This window comes from Tachypleus tridentatus, chromosome 13 (genome assembly GCF_004210375.1).
Source record: "Tachypleus tridentatus isolate NWPU-2018 chromosome 13, ASM421037v1, whole genome shotgun sequence".
Classification (NCBI taxonomy): Eukaryota; Metazoa; Arthropoda; class Merostomata; order Xiphosura; family Limulidae; genus Tachypleus; species Tachypleus tridentatus.
Genome location: NC_134837.1, coordinates 12,237,105 through 12,257,991, shown reverse-complemented (window position 1 = coordinate 12,257,991; position 20,887 = coordinate 12,237,105). Strand labels below are relative to the sequence as shown.

The 20,887-nt window shown below is 35.2% G+C and overlaps 1 protein-coding gene across 3 annotated transcripts in view; it reads left to right on the top strand.

The window, feature by feature from the left end:
* LOC143237545 (CREB-regulated transcription coactivator 1-like) overlaps positions 1-20,887 on the top strand; it is a 60,931-nt gene that overhangs the window by 12,206 nt on the left and 27,838 nt on the right. For all 3 annotated transcript variants that reach the window (XM_076476941.1, XM_076476940.1, XM_076476942.1), the window contains exon 7: positions 5,048-5,121. In XM_076476941.1, the coding sequence (XP_076333056.1) occupies positions 5,048-5,121 (74 nt within the window). The remainder of the gene's footprint in view (positions 1-5,047; positions 5,122-20,887) is intronic.

Here is a 20,887-nt window from a genome sequence, read left to right as displayed (position 1 = left end):
CCCTGTTGTTTTACGACTATTTAAAGGGTAAACATTTTGTTATTGTAATACTTTCTCACTAAAATCCCTGCTTTTCTATAGGAGTTTAGAAGGTAAACAAACCTTTTCCCGTGACTTTGATAAAGTGTAAAGATAGCTTAACTCTGTGCCTGTTAACCCTTTTTCACTGGAGGTTGTGGATTTAAAACATAAACATAATTTGTTTTATTTACATACCTCCTTACTGTTGTCCATGTTAGGGTTTGAAGAATAAACATAATATTGTCTTCCTGAAGAGGGTAACTAAGCTAATTATCAAGCTATGCTGAAGAAAACTCAAATTACTAACAAATATTTACTCATTAATGCTCTAACTTTATTGAGTTATACAGCAGATAAAGGATGAATAAGCTTTACTCCTATCATTTAAAAAAATATTCTGTTATTTAACTGTTTAAGGTAGAATTAAACAGTAGAAATAAACATAATGTGTAGATCTATGAATAAAGCTAATTGTTTGATACTGACAAGATTACATGATTTCAAAGACTCTCAAGTGTGATTTTAGTTAAAGCATTTTATTCAGATAATAATTCGAAATATGTGAAATTCCATCTTATTATTATTATACACATAATCTTAGAAATGTACTGTACAGGAAAGTGTTAAACAAACCATTTAAACTTGGTAGATTACAGTCTTGTGGTAATGTACCACCAACACAGAACTTACTTGTGAATATGTATTTATAAATCAGTATTAGTTTCCAAGGGAATAGCATCCAGCTGTTAGTATCATGTTAACATGTTTTCATAGAGGGGAGAAGCTTGAAGTTACTATTGTAATGTGGTGTGACCTGAATAACCTCTACTAGTCTGTGAAGAATGACCTCTGTTAGTATCATGTTAACATGTTTTCATAGAGGGGAGAAGCTTGAAGTTACTATTGTAATGTGGTGTGACCTGAATAACCACTACTAGTCTGTGAAGAAAGACCTCAGTCAGTATCATGTCAACATGTTTTCATAGAGGGGAGAAGCTTGAAGTTACTATTGTAATGTGGTGTGACCTGAATAACCACTACTAGTCTGTGAAGAATGACCTCTGTCAGTATCATGTTAACATGTTTTCATAGAGGGGAGAAGCTTGAAGTTACTATTGTAATGTGGTGTGACCTGAATAATCACTACTAGTCTGTGAAGAAAGACCTCAGTCAGTATCATGTTAACATGTTTTCATAGAGGTGAGAAGCTTGTAGTTACTATTGTAATGTGGTGTGACCTGAATAATCACTACTAGTCTGTGAAGAAAGACCTCAGTCAGTATCATGTTAACATGTTTTTAAAGAGGTGAGAAGCTTGTAGTTACTATTGTAATGTGGTGTGACCTGAATAACCACTACTAGTCTGTGAAGAATGACCTCAGTTAGTACCATGTCAACATGTTTTCATAGAGGGGAGAAGCTTGAAGTTACTATTGTAATGTGGTGTGACCTGAATAACCACTACTAGTCTGTGAAGAATGACCTCTGTCAGTATCATGTTAACATGTTTTCATAGAGGGGAGAAGCTTGAAGTTACTATTGTAATGTGGTGTGACCTGAATAACCACTACTAGTCTGTGAAGAATGACCTCAGTCAGTATCATGTTAACATGTTTTCATAGAGGGGAGAAGCTTGAAGTTACTATTGTAATGTGGTGTGACCTGAATAATCACTACTAGTCTGTGAAGAAAGACCTCAGTCAGTATCATGTTAACATGTTTTTAAAGAGGTGAGAAGCTTGTAGTTACTATTGTAATGTGGTGTGACCTGAATAACCACTACTAGTCTGTGAAGAATGACCTCTGTCAGTATCATGTTAACATGTTTTCATAGAGGGGAGAAGCTTGAAGTTACTATTGTAATGTGGTGTGACCTGAATAACCACTACTAGTCTGTGAAGAATGACCTCAGTTAGTACCATGTCAACATGTTTTCATAGAGGGGAGAAGCTTGAAGTTACTATTGTAATGTGGTGTGACCTGAATAACCACTACTAGTCTGTGAAGAATGACCTCAGTTAGTACCATGTCAACATGTTTTCATAGAGGGGAGAAGCTTGAAGTTACTATTGTAATGTGGTGTGACCTGAATAACCACTACTAGTCTGTGAAGAATGACCTCAGTTAGTACCATGTCAACATGTTTTCATAGAGGGGAGAAGCTTGAAGTTACTATTGTAATGTGGTGTGACCTGAATAATCACTACTAGTCTGTGAAGAAAGACCTCTGTCAGTATCATGTTAACATGTTTTTAAAGAGGTGAGAAGCTTGTAGTTACTATTGTAATGTGGTGTGACCTGAATAACCTCTACTAGTCTGTGAAGAATGACCTCAGTTAGTATCATGTCAACATGCTTTTATAGAGAGGAGAAGGTTGTAGTTACTATTGTTGTGGTGTGACTTGAATAACCACTACTAGTCTATGAAGAATTACGTCAATCAGTATCATGTTAACATGTTTTCATAGAGGGGAGAAACGTATAATATCTATTGTAAAATTGTATGACCTTAATAACCACTGCTAGTCTGTGAATGACCACAGACAGGTTCTGACCGTTGTTTGGTACATTTTAGTTCTGTTTTCTAAAAGATAGGAAGGCTATGGTTTATCCTTTACAGTGTTACCTCATCGTGTTAGACTTTGGTAGGCTGTTATTGTGTGCTGATTTTCTTTGTGTATGAATATTTCTTGTAATGATTTCACCATTTCCTCTATCTTATCCTTCTCTTGCATACTTCATTAAGCCTTAGTACTTTACACACACTTGAAATTCTTCTGTTTAATTCAATTACTTAATATATAATGCTAGGTGGGCCATATTTCATGTTTGGGATCATGTTGGGTGAGCCATATTTCATGTTTTGGATGAAGCTAGGTGGGCCATGTTTTGTGATTTGGATGAAGCTAGGTGGGCCGCTTTTCATGTTTTTGTACTTCTGACATGATATGTATATTGAAAAATGTTCTTTTTTAATAGTTTAGTGTTGTTAAACAAATATAAACATGGCTGAAGGACAGTCAATTATGTTTAAAGTAAGCATTTGTACGTATCTCTTCATGTTAAGAAAGGGATTAAATATTATAAGAACAGTGAAGGACAGTCTGTTATGTTTAAAGTAAACAACTGTATCTCTTCATGTTAAGAAAGGGATTAAATAATATAAGAACAGCTGAAGATCAGTCTGTTATGTTTAAAGTAAACAACTGTATCTCTTCATGTTAAGAAAGGGATTAAATATTATAACAACAGCTGAAGAACAGTCTGTTATGTTTAAAGTAAACAACTGTATCTCTTCATGTTAAGAAAGGGATTAAATATTATAACAACAGCTGAAGAACAGTCTGTTATGTTTAAAGTAAACAACTGTATCTCTTCATGTTAAGAAAGGGATTAAATAATATAACAACAGCTGAAGAACAGTCTGTTATGTTTAAAGTAAACAACTGTATCTCTTCATGTTAAGAAAGGGATTAAATATTATAACAACAGCTGAAGATCAGTCTGTTATGTTTAAAGTAAACAACTGTATCTCTTCATGTTAAGAAAGGGATTAAATATTATAAGAACAGTTGAAGGACAGTCAGTTATGTTTAAAGTAAACAACTGTATCTCTTCATGTTAAGAAAGGGATTAAATATTATAAGAATAGTGAAGGACAGTCAGTTATGTTTAAAGTAAACAACTGTATCTCTTCATGTTAAGAAAGGGATTAAATATTATAAGAATAGTGAAGGACAGTCAGTTATGTTTAAAGTAAACAACTGTATCTCTTCATGTTAAGAAAGGGATTAAATATTATAAGAACAGTGAAGGACAGTCAGTTATGTTTAAAGTAAACAACTGTATCTCTTCATGTTAAGAAAGGGATTAAATATTATAAGAACAGTGAAGGACAGTCAGCTATATTGAAAGTAAACAACTGTATCTCTTCATGTTAAGAAAGAGATTAAATATTATAAGAACAGTGAAGGACAGTCAGTTATGTTTAAAGTAAACAACTGTATCTCTTCATGTTAAGAAAGAGATTAAATATTATAAGAACAGTGAAGGACAGTCAGTTATGTTTAAAGTAAACAACTGTATCTCCATGTTAAGAAAGGGATTAAATAATATAAGAACAGTGAAGGACAGTCAGCTATATTGAAAGTAAACAACTGTATCTCTTCATGTTAAGAAAGAGATTAAATATTATAAGAACAGTGAAGGACAGTCAGTTATGTTTAAAGTAAACAACTGTATCTCTTCATGTTAAGAAAGAGATTAAATATTATAAGAACAGTGAAGGACAGTCAGCTATATTGAAAGTAAACAACTGTATTTCTTCATGTTAAGATAGAGATTAAATATTATAAGAACAGTGAAGGACAGCCAGCTATATTGAAAGTAAACAACTGTATCTCTTCATGTTAAGAAAGAGATTCATAAATGAAACATCAACAACAACATCGAACAATAAAGGTCACTTGGTAGGTCAGCAGTAAGAGAGTGGACTTACAACATTGAAATATGAGGTGTGATTTCTACAGGGTACAGATTGTAGAGAGACCACTGTGTAGCTTTGTTCTAAGAAACAACCAGTTATAAGGTGTAGGTGAAATGCTGTTATACACTGTTCTTACTCAAAATGTTTATTGGGCCTTTTAACATTTAAATTTCAGAAATTTGTGGTCAGTTGAATGTAATGTGTCTTCACATATTTGAAAGACTATTTCCCTTTCTTTATAGATATATGATTTCACTTGGGTCAGTGTTATATACGTGTCTCAATAATGCTTTCTCTGTGTTTTAAATAAATACAGTATAGCTTGTAACTTACAGTGTTACAGTGCTAATGATGTCTTGTTGTGATCAGAAGTTAATATTTTCTTAAAAAAACAGATTTGTATGTAATTTAGTTTTAAGGTTTGGATGATTTAGTTGTTTTTTTGAATAAAGTTATTTTCATATGAATTAATTGTATTGTCAGCTTGTGAGTAACTCGAAAATGTATAATATTATCTTATACCAGTTTCTGTAAAAACAGCCACCACAACAGCAGGGATGTTCTCCACTGTCACCTCATACACGCCCCAATTCATGTGAAGTTCCTAATACTGGGTAAGCTTGTGGAACTTTTACTTATAATACCAGCTTTTTTCTACTTCACAAAGAATGTTTAACCAGTGTTTTAAATAACTTTAAAATTGCTTATTTTAGAATATCCAAAAGTCAGTTTACTCCTAAAATGTAATTTTTTCTCGAGGCTTCTGGTAATAACAATCTCATGAAAGTTGAGAAGATTTGATACTGTTTATTTGAAGCAGCTCATGGTGTTATGTAATAGATGTTATTAAGACAGAAGTATTAACCATATAGATATGAGATGGTTAAAGTGCTCATGTTATAACCTTTTTATAAACTATCTTATTATCAACGTTTGTTAATGAACATGGGATTGAAACATAGTTGATAATATAATTTTTTATGTTACTCGAATTTGTGTTATTAATTTAGAAAAGAAAAACTTGAATAAATTCTAAATTTTCACTGCTCAACTACGTGATTAGGTGATGTTCTGAATTCTCATTCATTGATTTTCTTTCTTCCCTTATAATGGTTTTATATTATTCATCCTATTAAACACATGCATTAGACACTGAAAGCTCAGAATATAATATTTGAACCTGCTGTCTTGCTGTACTGAGATATCAATATATTTGTTTATTAATTTTACTTTACTTTTAATATTTTTACCAGTTGTTTGGTGCAGATAGCCTAGTTGCTTTGTACCATAAAATGCAAACCAACCAACCAAAGTGTTTCGCCTGCATAATACATATTTCCTGTCTATTAAGAAATGTCTATAATTCTGTCTGACGTTGTTGTTTATAACCAACAGAGTATCTTCTAAATTATATGTATTTGTTAAAGCCAATAATTTATAAATAGAACTTCATGTATGTAGACTAAAAGTGTTGTTTTGAACAGTAATAATTTTTAAAGCTATTCACAAGTTAGCTAGAAAGCTAGGTAAATTTTTGTAGAGATTTTCAGTGTCTGATATATATCTTTTGTGTTTTAAAATGCATATTTGAAAGATATATGAATTACTTTTTGGACAAACAATACAGTAAGAAACAACAGGCTAATTTAACTATGGTCCTGAGTATAGAAGTGTAGAAGGCCTGATGTCTAATTAAATCATGGACCCGAGTTTAAAAAGCCTGAACACTAACTAAACCATGGACCTGAGTGTAGAAGGCCTGAATGCTAACTAAACCATAAATATGAGTGTAGAAGGCCTGAAGACTAACTAAACCATAGCCTGAGTGTAGAAGGCCTGAAGACTAACTAAACCATGTACCTGAGTGTATAAGGCCTGAATGCTAACTAAACCATGGACCTGAGTGTAGAAGGCCTGAAGACTAACTAAACCATGGCCTGAGTGTAGAAGGCCTGAAGACTAACTAAACCATGGCCTGAGTGTAGAAGGCCTGAAGACTAACTAAACCATGTACCTGAGTGTATAAGGCCTGAAGACTAACTAAACCATGGACCTGAGTATAGAAGGCCTGAAGACTAACTAAACCATGGACCTGAGTATAGAAGGTTTTAAATTTAACTAAACCATGGACCTGAGTGTAGAAGGTTTTAAACCTAACTAAAACCTGAGTGTAGAAAGCCTGAAGGCTAATTAAACTCTGTTGTATGGAAGAATCCATGTGAGATTTGTAAGTAATAAGTCTCAGAATTTATTGTTTGAGGTTTAACTTGAAGGTTGAAATACATTTGATCCTATACATGAAGTGTCTTACCTTAACTTATGTAATTAGGGAGTGAAGTGTGGGTTTAAGTAAACATTTCATCGGGGTGAATGTTAGAATATATTCATCACGTTCAGTCAAGTATGACCATTGATAAACATTCCAGTTGATCAGAGTATTAATTCTCTTCTAGTGACTGTGTTGTAATAATGTATCAGATATTTTAATTACAAGAATATGCGTGTTTCTCTATGATAAGCCTAATTCAGGTTGATTTTATATTTGAAAAACTGATTAGAAGTTGCTGTACTTTAATTACCACTTTTAGAATTATGAAAAAGAATATAATTAACTATAAACACAATTTTGTTTATATGTATAATTGTGAATATTAAAATTTGGGGGGGCTTAGCATGTCCTAGTGATTAATGCACCCACTTTGTGCATTTCTATGAGAACTGGTTGTGCACTATTTATTAATGGCATCATGTACAGAGATTTCCCGCTGAACACCTTGTTTTCTTATGGTCATTCAGTTTAAATTTAGGGATGACACTATAGATTAGTTTCAACAAAATTCTGAAACAAAAACCTACGAAAAATTTACTTATCCTTTGATCTGTTGAGTTGACACAGTTTGTAACACTTCACTTACTGTACAGTTTAACTCTGAAGCTGTGTTTGGTAGTTTTGATTCAATCTTTTAACCACCATGTAACCGTAAAACTATACATATTATAAATATATATCATTGTGACTAACTAGTCTCAATACAATTTGATTTTAGTTTTAAAAGCAACAATGCATTTTTCGTCTCAAAGTTTTCATATTTCAGTTGCATGAACTATTGAATGTATTAAATAAATAATAAGTTTTTCAGTAAAACTATGTTTTATCTCTTAGTTTATCTCTACCTTAATAACTGTAGCAAGATCATTAGTGAAGTGCAGTGTAAAATAAAATGTACAAAACATGAAATAAATCTAAATTGTACCTTTTGTTTTCAAGAGTAGCTGCATATTGTAGCATGCTCTTAAGATCAGTGGTGTGAAACTGGTCTGAATTGATCACTTCTTACATGTGTAACTTCGTTTTTTGGTCACAAGCAATATCTTATTTTTACTTCAAGGTTTAAAGGGTTGGTAACATCAGTGCTTATGAGAAGTTTTGAAGGATTAATAATGGTGTCTATAGTACAAATTAAAGTAGTCCTTAATAGCTTCTTAATTATTAAATCAGTACATGTTAAATTTAATATTCATGATGCCCCTCGATGTGGATTCCTGTACATGGTGAGGGGACCTACCAGGAAAGGTTCTGTTCTTTCAGTTTACCTCCTCTGGGATCTAAACATCCACCCACGTGTTTGCCATGCGTGGCGACCCGTGAAGGGGAGGAGAGGATCCTGGTGGTTGAGGTACCCAACCCTAAAACACCACTTTGGCCTTGAATTCCTGTAGACAGGTGGCCTTGGGGTGGCCCCCCTTGGGTTAATCGGCTTGTTCACTTGGGTGAGGGCCAACCAAGTACCAGTGTTGGAAGTTCTCAACAGGTGTTATGGACATTGTATCTGATACTGGTGTTTGGGTATAGTGCTCATGAAACCCTGGCGTTACTGCAGTGTCCTTGCTTGACATTGTAGTGCTTCCCTCCATAGGGCTCCATGGTGGGTGGGGTCAGTGGGCACCGAAATTTCCTTTTTTCTTAAAGATCCTCCAAAAAAAAATTCAATAAAATAGTGAAAAAACAGTCCATAGGTAAATGACCACGTCTTGAAGTTTCTGAGCAGCAATCTTCAACATCTCTACCACCTGTTGTAACTCATTTTCTTACCCTACATTCTCTTTCAGAGAAACCTTTAGGGCAAATGTCCTCCTTTTTAACCAGAAGAGACTGGAGGGACTTGCTGGCTCTCCAAAGTCAGTAAAGAAGCTTTGATCTGGTGATGTATTGGTGGAAACATCCACATCTCAACACAGTGAACTCCTCTTGAATTCAAAGGCAATTGGGGATATACTTATTGAGGTTACCCCTCATACTACTTTGAATTGATCACGAGGAGTTATTGTTGAGAGGGATTTGAAGAACATCCTCGAGTCAGAGATTCTCGCTGGTTTCTCCACTCAAGTAGTTTCTGCAGTGAGGCGTATCTCCACTTGCAAAGATGGAGTTACAATGCTGACTAATATCCTCATTCTGACATTTACATCACCACGTGCACCTGCCACAATCAAGGCAGGTTATCTTAATTTCAGGGTACGGTCATAAATTCCAAACCATCTCTGATGTTTCCAGTTCAGCGGTTCGGTCACTCAAAGACATCATGTCATGGTTCCCTGATATGTGCTAGTTGTCTCAGTAAGTTGTAAGTACTGATATTGCTTTCTCTAAGCCTGGGAAGGATCCCAAGATTCCTTCAAACTACTGTCCAATATGCTTTGAAAAGCTGTTTCTGTAAGACCTTAGAGAGAATGGTTAATGCTCGTCTTGGTTGGTTCCTCAAATCAAACAACCTCCCCTTGCCCACTCAGTGTGGGTTTCTCTGACAGTGCTCCACCATGGACCACCTGATTCGACTTGAAACGTCAATCAGAGAAGTCTTTCTCAAACAACAACATCTTGTATCAGTATTCTTTGACATTGAGAAAGCTTATGACACAAAATGGAGGTATTGCATTTTGAGAGACATCCATATTTATGGGTTACATGGCCATTTGCCCATTTTTATTAAAAAATTTTTAATGTACAGGAAATTCCAAGTTCATGTGGTTTCAATGCTTTCCCATTCTTTTCTACAGGAACTTGGAGTCCCTCAGGGCTGTGTTTTGAGTGTCACACTTTTCACTATAAAGATTAATGCCATCACTGAATAACTCCTTATCACTGTTGCAAATGGGCTCTATGTCAACGACTTTCTCTTGTCAGTCGTCGAACCTGAGATATATTGAGGGGCAACTACAAACTGCCCTTGATTGTTTACTGAAGTGGACCACAGCAAATGTCTTTAACTTCTCTCTCTCTAAAACTGTTTGCATGCACTTTTGCCACCAAAAGGCTATTCACCCTGATACTGAACTCTTTATTGGCAAAGTTGTTCTGTCTGTGATTTTTGAGAAAAAGTTCTTGGGTTTATCTTTCATCGTAAGCTGACCTTTATACCACACATCAAGCAGCTACAGGTCAAATGCACAAGAGCACTGAACATTAACCATGTCCTCTCTTCCACCACTTGGGGAGCGGATTGATGTTCTGTGCTAAAGATATGTCCTGCTCTTATTCGATCGAAACTCAACTATGAATCACTGGTCTATGGCTCTGCCAGACCCGTAGCCTTAAAGATGCTGGATCCCATTCATCATCAAGGACTTCAACTCTGTACTGGGGCTTTCTACACCTCCCCAGTTCAGAGCTTATACATAGAGTGTCATGAACCTTCTTTTCACCTCTGCTGTATGCAGCTGTCTTTACTATATGCTTCAAAACTTCATTCCTTATCAAAGCATCCCACCTGAGGTTGTGTTTTCCTTCCTTGGTGGGCCATACGTTTACAGAACAGACGATCTGCCATTGCTCCTCTTGACCTTTGTATCCAGCCGCAGTTGGATGAATTGGGTCTGTCCTTGGATAACATTGGAGTATTCACTGGTCAGCCCATTCCACCATGGCTTATTACAATTCCCAAATGTGACATTTCTTTAAGTCATCTGAGAAAAGCAGATACTCCTGATTGGAAGTACCGTCTTTTATTTACTGAACATTTTTTAAACACTCTTTCCATTCCTATTTATACAGATGGTTCAAAATCAGGTGGCTCTGTGGGCTCTGCCATGGTTTGTTTCAGTTTGGAGGTTGTGCGCAGAATCCCCTCTATAGCTTCTGTGTTCACCACTGAACTGTCTGTCATTTCTCTTGCCCTGGATCACATAGAAGCTAAGCAGTACTCCAAATTCACTATTTATACTAACTTGCTTAGTTCTCTACTGGCCCTGGAATCGCTTCACGTTGGTTTACACCGTGTTTTTGCCGATATTCAATACCGACTGGCCCATTTCTCTTTAACATCTACTTCTATTCAGTTTTTCTGAATACCGGACCATGTTGGTATTTGCAGGAACGAGCTTGCAGACACGGCAGCTAAGTCTATCTGCTCTGGCATTATCACTGCTGTGCCTGTTCCGTACATGGACTGCAGTGCTCTATTCAAGGCTCGGCTCTGTGCCAGCTGGAAGTTGACTTGTAGTGAGCAACACAAAAACAAGCTTTTCCAAATAAAACCCTGTATTGGACTTTGACTGTCTTGCTTCCGTAAGGATCGGAAGGAGGAAGTTGTTCTAACCAGACTACTCATTGGTCACAGTTTTTTAACTCATCGTTTTCTTTTGTCTGGAACTGGTGCACCAGTGTGTAGTCTGTGCAACACTCAGATCACAATAAGCCACATTTTACTTTCTTGCCATCGTTACAACTCTCAATGACAGCACCATTTTAAACATGTTCTGTCCCAAGGTTTGTCTATAATGTTAAACAGTGTTATTGGTGATGGTGACACTGTCCACCTTGGTAAATTTTTAGTTTTTTAAAGGCCATTTATCTTTTTAATGCCATTTAAGTTTTTTAATTTACACATTAATCCTTTTTTAATGTGGTTTCCTTTCAAGAATCATAGTCTCTCTAGTTTGATTTGAAATTAGAAATGGCCGTAATATTAAATAACTCAAAACCAGGACTGAAAAGGCTAACTTCAGGTGACTAACACTGGTGTTTGAACTACCTGTTAGTCATCCTGGCAAGTTATTATTCAAATTTTGCTACAAGTCTTTTAAAACTTTTATTACTTTTGGAAAATGGCCTTAATGTTACATTACTTGGAACCATGACTGGAAAGGCGACTGACGGTGGTTTTTGTACTTACCTGTTAATCTTCCTGGCAGGTTATGATAATTACCATTATGCTACAGAAAGTCCTTTGTGACTTCTCTTACTGTAGTTTTTCTCTGAACATTGTACTCTAGATGTAAACATTGGTTTTATGCTATTTGTTTTTTTTTAAATGTTTTGTTTTACCTTAATTTCCTTTTATGAATTTTACTAAATTTTACCTTTTTACTGGATGTTTGGTGCAGATAGCCTAGCTGCTTTGTGCCATAAAACACTAAATCAACCAACCAACCAACTAATATTTATGATGTACTAAAAACATTCAGGTCCAAGAAGTCTTAATAAAACTGAAATAGAAATCCTTATAACCTGAGCGCTTTCGAAAGGTGGACCTTTCTTCTTCAGTGGCAGTAAATGTTAATGGATATGATAGGATTTATTCAATAGGTTGACTATATTTAGTTGTCTGGGACCATCAGACCTGACAGTTTTTCAATAGGTTGACTATATTTAGTTGTCTGGGACCATCAGACCTGACAGTTTTTCAATAGGTTGACTATATTTAGTTGTCTGGGACCATCAGACCTGACAGTTTTTCAATAGGTTGACTATATTTAGTTGTCTGGGACCATCAGACCTGACAGTTTTTTAATAGGTTGACTATATTTAGTTGTCTGGGACCATCAGACCTGACAGTGTTCCATCCTTATAACCTTATAATTGACATAGTTTAGCTTAAATGCTTTTGGTAAGTGTTAGATTTCGAACGTAAATGTTATTTGAGGAAGTGCACAAAAAGTAGCATTGATGAATTTTATCTGATTGTATATTGTGTAATGAAGCTATATTTTATTTTTTGCCTGTTTTATTAGCTGTGTTTGAAAACCTGTAACGTATGGTTGAGCTTGTTAAACCTTTTCTACAAAGTTCTAGAAAGGAACAAGAATTTGTGTTTTATTTAAAGTATAAACAAAAATATTTTTTGATAAAATTTCTTTTTTTTTTTTTGCTTTGAAAGATAAATTGCATGTGAACCATAGCAAGTATTGATGCATTTTGTAAAATGGTGACCTTTACCTTGAAATTATCTTTTAATTAAAATTATAATTGAAATGTGTAGATTTTGAATGTTATTTGCTACTTTCATTAATATTTGTTTTGAATGAAGTGACTAAAATAAATCTAGCCAAATTTTCAGTTTTTGCACCTTATTGTGATTATTATTAATATTGTTAAATTTCCCATCTGCACAGATATAACTCAGTGGTTGCTGTAGATCATAATTTTTCTCTTCTTTGAGGTTTTTATATTTTCATTTTACCACCTCTGGGACCTGAACATCCACTCGTGTTTGCTGTACATGGACATCCCTGATTGGGAGGAGAGAATCCTGGTGTTTGAATGATGTCTATGGCACAGCAACATGCCACTTTAGCCTAGAGCTTTTGTAGACAGGTGGCCTTGGGGTGATTTCTCTAGGGTCAGATTGCTGTTCTCATTGGGCTAGGGTCAACTGAGTACCAGTATTAGGTCTTCTCGACTGTTGTTGAGACATTATGTCTGATACTGGAAATACAGTATAGTGCTCCTGATACTCTGGCATTGCTCATTGTTTTTGTTTGGCATTGTAGTGTGTCCTTTTGTAGGATTCTGAGGTTGGTGGGACTACTAGGCACTGGATCTTCTTTTTATGGATTCCCAACCTCTAAATAAAAATAAAATTGTAAAAAAACAATTAATTGGTAAGTGACCACATATGGAGGACTTTGTTCCACAGTTACCACCCAAGTTAATTTCTTTACTCCAGAATTTAATTATACATTCCTTGACTGAGAAATCCTTAAGTCAAATATCTCCCTTTTTTATCCAGAAGGGATTAGAGGCACTTGCTAGCTCTCCCAAGTTAGTTGAGAAGTTATATTCAGGAGATATCTATGCCACACCATAACAAACTCTTTTTGAAGTCAAAAACTCTTTGGGACATACCTATTGATATTACTCCCTATGATACTTTGAGTTATTCACAAGAAGTTATTGTGGAGAGGGACTTAAAGAACATTCTTGAGTTGGAGATCCTTGCTGGAACATCCCTGAGTTAGAGATCTTTGTTGGTTTCTCCAGCCAAGAAGTTTCTGTTGTGTGATGCATCTCTTCTCAGAATTGTGCTGCTAACCAATGTTCTCATCATGAATGCCACCTGCTGCTGTCAAGGCAGGTTCTCTTAACTGTTAGGTACAGCCATATATTCCTAACCCTCTCAGATATTTCCAGTGTAAGTGGTTTGGATTTTCTAAGATATCTCATTGTAATTCTTTGACTTGTTTTCTTTGTGGTGGTAAATACCATGACACCTGTGAGTGTCAATTGGACCCTTACTGCATGAGTTGTGATGGTTTCAATTCCTCTTACTTTTTGATCTTATCCTAAGTGGGTGGAGAAGAAAGAGGTACAAAGTTTACATACTGTAAAAAAAACGTTTCTTATTCAGAGGCTCAGAAGCTATTGTCTCTTACTCCATGTTGGATATATGCTGCTGCACTACATTCCACTGCTGTAGTAGGAGTGCAGATAGATCTTTCCATGCCTCCAGCAAAGTCTTTCTCAAAACATGTGAAGAGTCTGTTGCTTTATATGTACAAAAGAGTAGACGAGTCAATGTCTACTCCTGACTTTGTTCCCACTGTTGTATCCAGTGTCTGTTTGGGTCATCTCCTTAAACTCCATTTTCTGATGATGGCTCATGTTCCTCTTCTTCTCCCCTGAGAGGCAGAATGGTTATTTTTCATGCCCTCAGTTATTGAAATCTGCTTCTAGTGAGAGAGAGATTCCCAATTAGCCCAGGGCAGATTCAGTGGAGATTAGTTGACCATTTTTCACTGAAGAAAAATGACATGGTTACAAGCAGAAGAGTTCTGTGCCCATTTATCCTCCATCTAAATAAAAAATGGTCTCATTGTTACAGTGGAACTTTTGAGGTTATCATTCTAATTTGAATGATTTTAAAGCCTTGCACAATTCCTGTCATTCTATGGCTATCTCTTTACAGGAAACATTCTTGAAACCTGCTAATACTGTCACCTTTCAGCAGTTTTTTTTTACACTGGAGTGGCAACTTTTGTGATAGATGAGTTTATCAAGCTATGGCATCTGTAGTTAACCAGTATGTACCAAACTTGTCTGTGTCATTGTATACATCCTTGGAGGTCATGGTCATCTGTATCTCCTTGGGTCATACCATCATAGATTGTTCTCTACTTTTCTCCTGGAGAGATTTACAATCAGTTGGACTTTGATGTTATTACAGAAGAGTTACTGTTTCCTTTTTTCCTCATGGGTGACTTTAGGTAATGGTTGTTATAATTATTTTCATGCATCTAGTCGGTCATTTACTGCCATTGATCTATCTCTCTGTTCCTCTTCACTTTTCTTTTGGTGAAGTGTTTATGGTGATCCATGGGGCAGTGATAATTTTCCTGTTGTTTTGTGGGAAGGCTTAGAAATTGGTCTGGGTTACCTTTCATAAGTATTTCACTCATTTTCAGTTGCACTGCATTCCAGTGGGCTCAGATTTGTACTTGGCAGGCCTGACATCAGAGCCAAAAGAAACCTTGCATTAAGTTCACAACTAGTATTTGCATCATCTCTCTCCTGCATACCTTCGCCTTCTCCTGGTTTGTTTTTTTAACCAGACATTTTTCTTGATGTTTAATGGAAGGCTGTTGTCCTACCTTTTCATAAACCTGGAAAAGATTCAAATATTCCTTTTAATTATTGTCTAATTGCTTTGACTACCAGTCTTTGTAAGGTCTTAGAGAGGATGTTTAATACTCCTTTGATTCCTTGTGTTAGAGGGAATCTGATTGAAGTGTTTAAGGTTTGTTATGATGAGAAATCCACTTGAAATAAAAATGTATCTCAGGATGGCTGGTATGGGTATTAACACTTTTACTAATAAAGCAGAGAACAACATTTCAACCTTCTTAGGTCATCTTCAGGTTAACAAAGATTGCTTAAGATTGTGAAAAGAATTAATAATGTTGATGCATCATTATTTTTCATACTTCACAGCAAGCATTATAGAACTAGGGGATAAAATTATAGACTTAGGCAAGGTAGAAACCATCTTCAGTTAAGTGTTATTTTTCGAACAGGTTGGTTGGTCTGTGGAATGGGTTATTTTGGATGTTGTGTAGGCAGTAAATTTGAGTAAGTTTAAAAGAAAGCTTGATAGATATGTGAATGAAAAGGGCTGGTTTTAATTGTGTGTTAATAGTTTGCTGTCCATGATCATTATATTATGTTAAACAACCTCTTCTGTCCCATCCAGTGTGGGTTCCATCAATAGTGCTTCATCATGGTTCACCTGATTTTACTTGAATTCTTGAAATCAGAGAACCTTTCTCAAGAGAGAACATCTTGTTTCTTCCTTCTTTGATCCCAAGAAGGCTTATGACATTACATGGAGGTACAGAATTTTGCTGAACCTCCATTCATATGACTGCTTACCCATTATTTTTTGTAATTTTTTTTTACATGACAGGTGATTTCACCCTTTCTTATTTATTTACTCACGAACTTGGAGTCCCTCAGGGCTGTGTCTTAAGTATCATGCTTTTTAGTGTGAAAAATCAATGCTATTACTTGACACTTTTCTCCTGCTGTTGTTGCAAACAGTCTTTGTCGATTTCCACATTTCATGTTGGTCATCGAACATGAGGTTTATTGAGCAGCACTTTCAAATTGCTTGTTAAAGTGAACAACAGAAGACAATTTTACCATTTCTTTCTCAAAGACTGTTTGCGTGCACTTTTGCCATCATTAAGGTTTACATCCCAAGCTCCATCATACTACAATGGAACTTTTGCTTGAAAGGTATTGGAAAAACGTTGCCCACAACAATGTGCAATGTGCACCCCTCCCCATACTTCATGAAAGTTTTATCCTGTGTGTATGTAGATTTGCAATAGGGGCCATTATTTTCCCATTTTGCCTCTGTTTCCTGTCGTGAAAATTTTTTCTTCATACTCGGGGTTCAGATGTGATGTTATGAATACACCACATGCAGACCTAATGCACTAATCTATATAAATATAATAGCATTATCTGTTGTACATTCATGTAATTACTTTGCAGGTTGTGGATGGATCTTTACCAAAATTGGTTGGAGGCTCATCAGGTCCATGGAGAAATACACATAATTTTCAATTTTGCATTTTGCTGTTTTTATGAGAGTTTTTTTTAGGTTTTTTTTACCACTACTTTGCTCCTGTTGATGGTTCTTTACTAAATTTGGCATGCAGGTTTGTTAGGTCCATGAGGAGATAATTCAAATTTACATTTTTACATTTTTTGATTTGGTCTTTTTATGGGTATTTTGGGGTTTTTAAAATTTTATGTAAAGGAAACAACTTTTCATGTCCTAAGATAATCTTTCATCAATCACAAATTCACATAACTTCCGTCCAGGGTACGGGTGTCCCAGTTAGTATCTTTAATGTTGTTCTTTCTGTGGTCCCCAAGACAGAGTTCTTGGGACTTCTCTTTCACCAATAGCAAGTTATTTTTATTTCTCACATCAAGCAGCTATGTGTCAAGTGTTTAAGGGCAGTGAACATCTTCTGAGTCCTCTCTTCTTGGGGAGTGGATAGATGATATGTATTCAAAAACTATCATGCCCTCATTTGTTCTTTGGTTCTGCCAGTGTCCCTGCCTTGAAGATGTTGGATTTCATTCACCATCTGCTGGTTTGGCTCTGCACAGGGGGTTTCTGCACTTCTCCAGTCCACAGTTTGTACACTGAGTCCCATGAACCCCCCTCTTCATCTCTGCTGTTTGCAACTTTGTGTACAGTATTCTACCAAGTTTCAATCCTTACCATCTGAAGTTGGGTTTTCCTTCCTTGGTGGATTATGCTCTTTTGAAATAGGTTATCTGCAATTCCTTCTTTTGGCTTTATGATCCAGGTGCAGTTGGCTGACTTGGATCTGTCATTGGATGATTTTGCTGTCTCCAGTAGTCAGCCTCTTCCCACTGTGGCTAATTACCATTCCTACTTGTGACCTTTTTTTGAGTCATATAAGGAAGACAGATACTTCCATTCGAAAATACTGTCTTCTCGATACTAAACATCTTTCAAACCATTCCTATCTTTATATGAATGATTCAAAATCAGGTGACTGTGTGGGCTCTGCTATGGTTTGTTGTCACTCAGTGGTGACTTGCAGGATCCCCTCTACAGTTTCTGTGTTCACTGATGAGTTATATGCCATATCTCTTGCCTTGGATTATGTAAAAGCTATGCAGTACACCAGTTGTACTATTTACACTAACTCTCGTAACTGTCTAATGGCCCTGGCATAGTTTAGTGCTAATTCTCACCTTGTTTTCATCAATATTCAAAAACAACTTGCAAGTTTTTGTCTATCTTTTAATTCAATCTAGCTTTTCTGGATACCAGGCCACATCTGTATTTGTGGAAATAACCTTGCTGACACTGCAGCTAAGTCCATTTGCTCTTGTACCATCATGGCTCTTCCTACCAAGATTATGGGCCTGTATTCAAGGTTTGGCTGCATGCCAGATGACAGTCAGAGCGGGGTGCAAAATGTACGAGCATATCCAGATTAAACATACTGTTGCTCTTAAGCCATTTTGTTTCCGTAAGTAGAAAGTTATCCTGGCTAAGCTACATGTTGGATACTGTTTATTAACTTCTTGTTTTCTTTCATCTGGGACTCATACACCAGTGTGTGTGGCCTTTGTGATACTCAAGTCACAATAGCCCACATTTTACTGTTGTCATTATGACTATTAGTAGTGGCATTATTTTGGACTTCTTTCTAAGAGTTTATTACTGACATTGATTGGTTTCTTCTTTACTTCATATTATTTTACATTTTATAGTCTTTTACTTTTCAGATTTTTCTTTTGGTTGTTTGGTGCAGCTAACCTAGCTGCTCTGCATCAAAGAAACCAAACATAGAACTCTTCTTGCATAGATTGTAAAATGTCTTGCTAGGTTTTGACATGCACGGCTTTCGTCTTGTATGTTAGTGCAGTTTCCTATTATTTGTATGTCGAGGAAAGGTAATAACTTAATCAGTTTTTGTTATTTATTATTTGCTTCAGTTAAATAAATGTTTGAGAAGTTAATTTTCTGTTCATAAAAAATCAAGGGTTCTGTAATCTAGAGCCATTGTGAATACTAACATTATATTTTGCTCTGGATACAGATAGAGATCATGTCATCTTTTAAGTTAGTAGAAACAGAACAGTGGTAAGTTTCATTTATAAGATAAAGTAAATACTATCTATTTGTATTAATTTCAAAGCTTTAGAAAAATGTTTAGTGTACCATTTCTTTTAACAAAGTAGTAGTGCATAACATCGGTAGACCTACTGTGGTATATATAAGAAAATAGGCTTTTAGTCCAGTGATTGCATAGGCCATGTATAACAGTATATTAAATACCTGTTTAAAGTGTGTTTTGCTTCTTATCATTAATCACAAGTTGACCAAAAACTTCAAATGTTCAATGTAAAATGCTACATAGTTACCATGCCACATGTTTGAAGTGTTTCAGACATGTTGCTTTTTATGGATTATTAATTTATATTAACTCTTTTTGCACTACATAAGCCTTTAAATCTGTTTCTACGCAAGTGACCGAGTTACATTTGAAATTTAACTAAATAAATTTACTCTCGAGGTATATTAATGAAATTGACATAATGTATACTGTGATTCAAAGTTTTATGTTATCTAAGGTTTGATTCCTTTGTTTCATAGGAAACTTTTAAAACATAAACTTCAGTTCTGTTGTCAAGATGCATGAAATATCTCATCTTTCACACACTGTATATTGAATCACATAACATCTGTCCTTAAATTATGAATATACAATAAGTATGTTTACTTGCCCTGTTGACACGTTTCAAAGTTTTTTGGCTGAGTTTGGATAAAATTATAGATAAAGTTTTCCAGTCCCCAACTGGTATCATGTTCTCCTTCTATACATAGCTTTGAGATTAACATTCCACATGTACTTATTTGATGCATGTGTTTATAATCATAAGGAATAGCTCATTTTGCACTGTGGTTCAACAACAGTTGTGTGAAATTCACTTATTGTCTTTGGGTAGATGTAACTGTCAGTAGTATTATTGTTTTCGGGTAGATGTAACTGTCAGTAGTATTATTGTCTTCGGGTAGATGTAACTGTCAGTAGTATTATTGTCTTCGGGTAGATGTAACTGTCAGTAGTATTATTGTCTTTGGGTAGATGTAACTGTCAGTAGTATTATTGTCTTTGGGTAGATGTAACTGTCAGTAGTATTATTGTTTTCGAGTAGATGTAACTGTCAGTAGTATTATTGTTTTCGGGTAGATGTAACTGTCAGTAGTATTATTGTTTTCGGGTAGATGTAACTGTCAGTAGTATTATTGTCTTCGGGTAGATGTAACTGTCAGTAGTATTATTGTCTTCGGGTAGATGTAACTGTCAGTAGTATTATTGTCTTCGGGTAGATGTAACTGTCAGTAGTATTATTGACTGCATTGCCCATGACACCACTTACAGTTGTTTTTTAAAGTATGCTATAGTTAGAGACACTTAAGTTGTATTTAGGCCTTAGTTTTATATTTTAGTTAATGGCGTGTTATTTGTGTTTTAAAATGTATAATTGAAAGGATAAGAAACATTTTTTAAATTTACTTTAAACACTGCCCCAGATCTCAAGGCTTACACATCTGTGCCGAAGATACTGTAATACAACCCTAGGACACCATTGCCTTCCGTCAAGATGAATAATAATGACAGGAAAGAAAAATAAAACATTAGAAATTATATGTGTGAGAGAAAGAAAAAGACAAAGTTAGAAACATAATGTAAATAAGATTAAAAACATTAAAATATATGTTCATCTTTCTATTTATTAATTTTAAACATTTCATTCCAGTTATTATTGATTATAATATTTCCACTTAGTGATATGGTAGAGAAAAAACATGTACCTTAAAAAATCACATACATTAAGAGGTTCTAGAGGTTATGAAATGAAATATGAAAAATAATAGATGGAGAAAAGTATTTTTATACGTAAAAGGAAAAGCATTTTACACTTGAACTATTAAGTGTTTCAGTGCAAATAACTACAATAAATAAGTAACATACTTTTAGTTGAAAGACTTAATTAAAGTAATATGATTTTTTTTTATGTATAAGATACTTATAATCATTAAC